The 6,508-nt window shown below is 37.3% G+C and overlaps 2 protein-coding genes across 12 annotated transcripts in view; both read left to right on the plus strand.

Annotated features, from left to right (window-relative positions):
* The window catches only part of arvcfb (ARVCF delta catenin family member b), a 198,551-nt gene extending 193,883 nt beyond the window's left edge, over window positions 1–4,668 (plus strand). For all 11 annotated transcript variants that reach the window (XM_035658049.1, XM_035658045.1, XM_035658051.1 and 8 more), the window contains one exon: window positions 1,588–4,668. Coding sequence is in view for 2 of the 11 variants with exons in the window: in XM_035658051.1 (XP_035513944.1) it covers window positions 1,588–1,593 (6 nt within the window). In the remaining 9 variants the exon portion in view is untranslated. The remainder of the gene's footprint in view (window positions 1–1,587) is intronic.
* Window positions 4,669–6,303: 1,635 nt separating this feature from the next.
* The window catches only part of txnrd2.2 (thioredoxin reductase 2, tandem duplicate 2), a 21,837-nt gene continuing 21,632 nt past the window's right edge, over window positions 6,304–6,508 (plus strand). The window contains exon 1 of the mRNA XM_035658400.1: window positions 6,304–6,399. Within this exon, the coding sequence (XP_035514293.1) occupies window positions 6,324–6,399 (76 nt within the window). The 5' untranslated portion in view covers window positions 6,304–6,323. The remainder of the gene's footprint in view (window positions 6,400–6,508) is intronic.

Genomic DNA, 6,508 nt, shown 5'->3' on the forward strand with positions numbered 1-6,508 from the left:
TCAATTATTTCATCTCCATTCACTGCATTATCATAGGAAATACATCACTCTTATGACTCGTATTATGTGTGGTATTCACTGTAATTTTGTAAATAAAAAAAACTGCTAAAGGTAATGTTAACCATAAGGTAGGTAATTTTAATTTCATTTAGCACATGCAGGATTTCATCCAACCCACTGAGCATCTGTTTTGCTCTCTTTTGCCTCCATTTGCCATCTGGACTAACATGATTGAAGCCTTTATTGACAGTGATGTGATTTGTCAAGTACTGCGATGATGGCGACTGATTGTCTTCCTGTCTGACATGAAATCACAAACGCAGTTTCATTCTAAATTCACACCCATTGACGGCTAAATGTAGTTCCTACTCTACAAACATGAAATGTTTAAGGAAAAGGCTGATGAGATTGTAAATTTTTCTTATTGTCAACAAATCCCATGGAAAAGACCAAAACTAACAATGTGATTACACTATATACTGATATATCTTATTCCTTTATACCAGTGGTTCTCAACCTGGGGTCCGGGGACTTGAGGGGGTTCTAGGGGGTCCCCCGAAACAAGATTGATAATTGTGTGTTAATCTGCATCTGAAAATAGATGGCAACAAATTCACTATTTATTATTGTTTGAGATATTGTTGGTGATAGCAACATTAAGAGGTGGGGTGTTACATGTAAAAAAAAAAAATCATCAATACAAATCTCAAGTGTAGCGTTCCTCAGCCACCCTGTGGATAGAGGTGCTGCAGCACTCTCAATAACTGTATTTCCTGTTTGAATCACATGTTTTCATCACATCCAACACATTATAACTTTAGAAAGTTGTGTTAGCAAAGAGTTGCATATTTGAAGTCTTGTTTTTGGCCACTTAGCAAATGTATATCCAAGATTCAATCTCCTCTTAGCTCTGTTTTGGTCAACACTAAGTCCTGAGGGAAATATGTGGCTCTTTAGCTGCTAAATGCTCCACTATGTTCACTAGTCATTAAGTATACATTAAGTTTCTGTTTGTTGTTTGGTGCTGTGTAGGTGGCGTAAAGTGGGCTAACAGAGCTATTAAAACAGCTGTGCTCCACCAGCTGCATGCTGTGGCTGGAAATGAGGTTGATGAGAACAGTGAGAATGAACCAAAACAGTAAAAAACAAAGCAAAACAATGCTAAAATACCCCATAGAGCTGAGAGGAACTGCAGAATCGGGTAATAATACTACAAGTGACCCCTTTCACATTACACATCACAGATTACAGATTTTTAGATCTTCATTATGAACGAATGTACTTGGCGTTGAGTGCCACTGTCACGGTAAGGAAGTCTACGGACTAACTCATTGTTGGTTTTGGTATTTTAATTTTTTGTCCATCATTTTATTTTAAGTTGTTGACGGTAACAAAAAACATAATAATGAATAATGCAGCTTTGTCCCGTAAATTACTGTATAGTATTTAAGTTATTATTCATTATGATGGATTATCGCCATCATCATCGTGGATATGTAGCTTTTTTGAGCGAAATTCTGCACTTATTGTTAATTCAGACTGTATGGGTGGCTCTTCTAATATTTTTCTCTCTTCCATGTGCTTCAGGCTTAAAATAACAACAGCGTGACACCCCAGCTAGAAGAGGATCTCTCATATCACCACTGCCATTTCACATGGAGCTCATCTTTGGAGTTGGACTTTGCACAGAAAAGAGGATTTAAAAAAAATAATGATCACAGCAGCGACTACCCAGAAGCAGCCAGCATTCTCATGCTTTTCAGAAAAAAAAAAAGTAAAAAAAGAATAAAAAGTGACTACTCCTACTTTCACATATCCACATTCCCACTGGACATCATGTGAATTTTACAGTGTTGACTCTTGTTGAGCTCTACCAGTGACAAGAAACTAAAAGAGGCCGGTGCTGGTGAAGGAATGGACGTATGAAGGGCAGACAAAGCGAAGTAAGGGAAATGAATGGAAAAGGAACGTGTGTTGGAAGGAAACCTGTAGGAGAAGAAACGGGAAATGGATGTTTTTTCATTTCAGTGTTCACATCTGGAAGAATTTCATGGCTCAATTTTGTGGGTTTTGGAGAATTTTACTTTCAGTTTGTTGTCAAGCTTTGGTATATTGATGTGAACAGGAATGGACTGGTGTGTTTGAAGGTCACTGAATGTTTGTTTACAGATTGGTGGCGTGAACATGATGAAGGAAAAAGAGAGAAACCGAGCCTGAGAAGAGCTGTAGCATAGTGGACAAACATGTACTCCCAGCAGCCTGCTCTCATACACTTACAATCCATTTGGTTCACTGTGTTTTTTCAAAAAAAGAAAAGTGCACTGAGATGCTTTGAAATCAAAAGTGGTTAACAGGTGATTGATGTCCATTTTATAAAGTGAGGAGAGTGCAAGTTGTGGTCTGGAGAAAGGAAAGTGACATAGTGTGTACATCAGATGGAGCAACAGTTTCTGTTCACACTGCATCGCAAAAGTAATCTAAAATAGAAACAAAACTTTCTGTTTCATCGTGGTCAGCATGTGTGAGGCGAGTGGTATGTTGACCCTCAGTCACAGAGCTGTGGTTACTTGTGTGACCACTCAGGTTGCGTAGTGAGGCAGTTTCACAAGTTCCCTGGCTGGTTGCTCTTTGTCAGTGATGTGTATTAAAGAGGATATAAGGCATTCTGTTTATAAATGATTTGTGTTTTTGGAAAGAGAGGCAGAAGTTTGTTCTCTTGTTGAAAGGATAGATCTAAAAGCATTTTTTATTTTTGTTGGGTTTTATATAAATGTATATTAGGGTCAAAAGAAAAAAAAAAAGAAAAATTAAGGAAAAAAAACAACAAAAATTACCGACTTCTTAGTTGTATATTAATATCACATTGTTTGGAAAGCACATCTCATTTGATAAAGGCTCACCATGTTTGTAAACAAGAAATAACCACGTAACTTAAATGTGTGTCAAATATTGTCGAGTTACGCCGACGATCACCTATTTATATTTTGTATTTGTCAAAAAAAAGTTACAGAAAAAAGTTTATCTGCAGTGTTCTTTCTAAAGGCGATGAGTTATGTGTTGTCTGACAGCCCCTGCATCATCGAAATAGACACTCTGGAGGGGGCCAAGAGGTCAGAGGTCAGACAAAGGATAGACAGGAGATGGCAGTGTCAATAAAAGTCCCTTCATTTTTCTTCCCAATGCATTCAGACCAAGTTACCGCCAACCCTGAACCCTCCTTCACCGGCGCATCTTTAAGAGAAACATTCAGTTGTGAGCATGAAGAAAAAGTGTACAGATGTTTATATTCTATTCTTTCCAAGTGCCAGTTTTTTGTGGTGTCATTTGGATATTAACTAATTCATTTATGTGCAGGATGAGAATACAAGTGGACGAGGTTCTGGATGTTCAAGACAAAATAAAAGAGTTGCATCACACTGTACAAAACAAAACATCAAATTTGGTCATATAGTATATATTTTTACAACGTTTTAGGGTGGGCAGTTGTGATGTAGAAAAGCAAAGAGACAGAATCATATGGCCATTTTTCGCTTGCTTGGTGAGACTGCGCACCCAATCTAGTGATAAAGTGTACAGTCTCCTCTCCAGTCTCCTGATTCCCTGTGGACAGGACACAGAATCCAATCCAAGTTGGTATCACTCATGCGACATCAAGGCGAACGGCATGTGCCTGCATTGAAGTCTGATTTTTCTTTGTGACGTATGTGACTTTATAAAGCTTGCCTATTTTACACAGTGTTTACAAAGATGTACGTTGTGGTAAAAATCAATAAACTACAAAAAAACATACTGTATAAATTTTAATTTCAGAGGTTAAAAAAAAAGTTATAATAATACCCAGCATCCCTTTTGTGTGTCCTCAGAAGTGTGTGCTTTCATTGGACAATACTGAACCCTTGCAACAAAGACCCATATGACTGTCTATTCCTGACTGCACTTTGCAGTGCCACAACCAAAGGATCTGGAGTTGTATTTACATGCATTCATAAAAGAGGTTACTGGTTTTGTGGATGTGCGGTGTACATTTACAAAACAAAGAGCCAAGCAACTGTGCTGTAAAATCAATGCAGGACACGGACACACATCAAATCAAACAAACCTACCTGTGTAGATATAACTGATTCAAGACCGTCAAAATAAAGTAACTGTAACACTCAGTAGCAGATGTGTTTGTACCTATCATGTGCCTTAACCTTTTCCATGGTAGATAAAGATAAGTGTTTTATATAACTTTATTCCTCCCCCTATCAACTGTCATCTCTCCATCCTGTCTGTTCACCTCTCCCCTGTTCTCCTTCTGTGTCCCCCTCCCTCCCTTTTTCCTCCACTCCACTCACTCATTCATTCATCCTGCACCCCCATCCCACCCCACTGTCCCCACAACCCCGAGTAGTTTAGACTGTTGGTGGGTTTCTGCCTTGTATTACGTTGTATTATAAACTTTTAAAAAGATAGTCATTTGGAAAATGATTTTGATTTCCTAGAGGAGTAAAGTTGTTAATGCTTTCGTAGCGAGCAGAAGCGATGCCACAGTGACAGAATGTATTATGTTAATTTTACTAATACCCTACCCAGAGGCAAATATTACGCTTGTTAAACATAACGGAAAAATACTGGTTTGTAGAGTATAAATTTGGTGTGTTTTCAATAAATCATGCCTGGAAAGAAGGTGCTCGACTCTGTGTCTTGTTTTACATTATGTTATTCATTTCCAGTAAGACTCAAGGTCTAATGTTAATATTATAATTACAATCCATGGAACTACTGTAATAGTAAATAGTCCTTATGAAAATGTTTGACTGTGTATTATAAAAGGAAATCGGGAGGACACTGTTTCTGGAAAAAGTTGTTGCTGTTGAATTTTTACATTACATTCTTTAATACTCTAATACCAAATTAAATTCAGTTCACCTCCATTGTACTGGGATGGAAGCATCTTAGACATAAATACCTCAACACCTGTATAAAGTACAAAGGTATCGGCATGGCTGTACACCAAAGAGGTAAGTGAGAAAGTCTTCAAACTTTAGGTAAACATACACTTTAAAGTGTTCAATATAGAATTATTATACATAAAACATGCAGTCTATGTTGTTGAGAGCTATTTTCCTCAATCATTTTATGCTCTTGCTTTTGGTCTGTCACACTGTAGTGTCAGTCATCTACTTATATTATATATCATGTAGTATGACGCAATGTCATAATAAGACAAGAGTGCCAGTAATCCAGATGACCATGGTTCAATTCTCACTGTGAAAGCATTAGCCACTACTGAATTACCCTGGAATAAGCCACTGAATTCCCTCCAGTTGGTGTCTGAATCAGCCTTATATCACTTGATTCCATTTATAAAAAAAAGTCTATGATCTGCCAGACAAAATGTCACTCCAATGTTACCACTGGAACATTTTACACTATATGAATATGAGCCAACAAATGAAAATTCAAAAACCCATGACATGAGTAAGGGTGCATTTGGAAAAATGTATTCAAAAGCCTCTTCCCGGTTACAGAAATTGATTACCATTCATTTCATATGGGAGTGTAAATGCACTGTGAAACAAATCTAATGCTGGAGTTAATAATGTTTGACCTTTAGGAGACAAAGCTTCTGCTGTTAACCACTGTGAATGAGAATAACAATAAACATTGTTTCCTGTATCCCCTGTTACTGTAGCTTGTGTAGACCTTTTAACAGCTGACCTTCATGTGTTATATTCAGAAGACGCACAGGTCGAACTAATAACTCTAAAGATGGCTCAGTTTTTCCTGCTGGTGTAACATGTTACTTTTGTGTAGAGAAACAGATGTAGCAAAATCTATACTAAAATCTAAATGAGGCCAACTATGAACAAATGCCTCTATTCACTGACAGTGCGTTTAGTGAAATAATATTGCATGACATTCTGCTATTTATTTATATAAGTGCTGAGACATTTGATCACTCTCATTTTAACATTACAGAGGGAGTCCAATTAGTCAGTATAATCGTTTTAAACCACATTAGCCTATGTTTATGTTATGTTATGTTATGTCATGTTATGTTATGTTTATAGTACATGTTCATCATATTATTTTCATGTAATATAAGGCAGAAATGTGAAATATACCTTCATGCATAATATGTCCATAGTTTGCATAAAATCTCTGGATTATCTCATTATATTTATTGAGAACTAAATGTTTGATTTATGATGAACAATATATTATTTATGGACACATTTTATTGAATAACGTTTAATTTCGATTGCGCGCGACCCATTTCTTCCCAGGCGATTCTCTAGCCACCACATATCCGACTGGGGTCCTTTCACAATAACAACATGGCTGCCTTGTGTAGGGGCAGACACCGGTGGAAAAGCACTAATAGTTTGAATGTCTCGACAAGAAACCTGACAGGTAACAAAAACTAGCTGAGACATGTTGTGTAGATACGGAGAACGGAGCGGGGTCGGGTTAATAGCTGGAGTTGTTTCTGCTAGCACACATAAAGTACACACAGCTACTG

The sequence above is a fragment of the Morone saxatilis genome, unplaced genomic scaffold (assembly GCF_004916995.1).
Source record: "Morone saxatilis isolate NCDOM2014 unplaced genomic scaffold, NCSU_SB_2.0 Contig16, whole genome shotgun sequence".
Taxonomy (NCBI): domain Eukaryota; kingdom Metazoa; phylum Chordata; class Actinopteri; family Moronidae; genus Morone; species Morone saxatilis.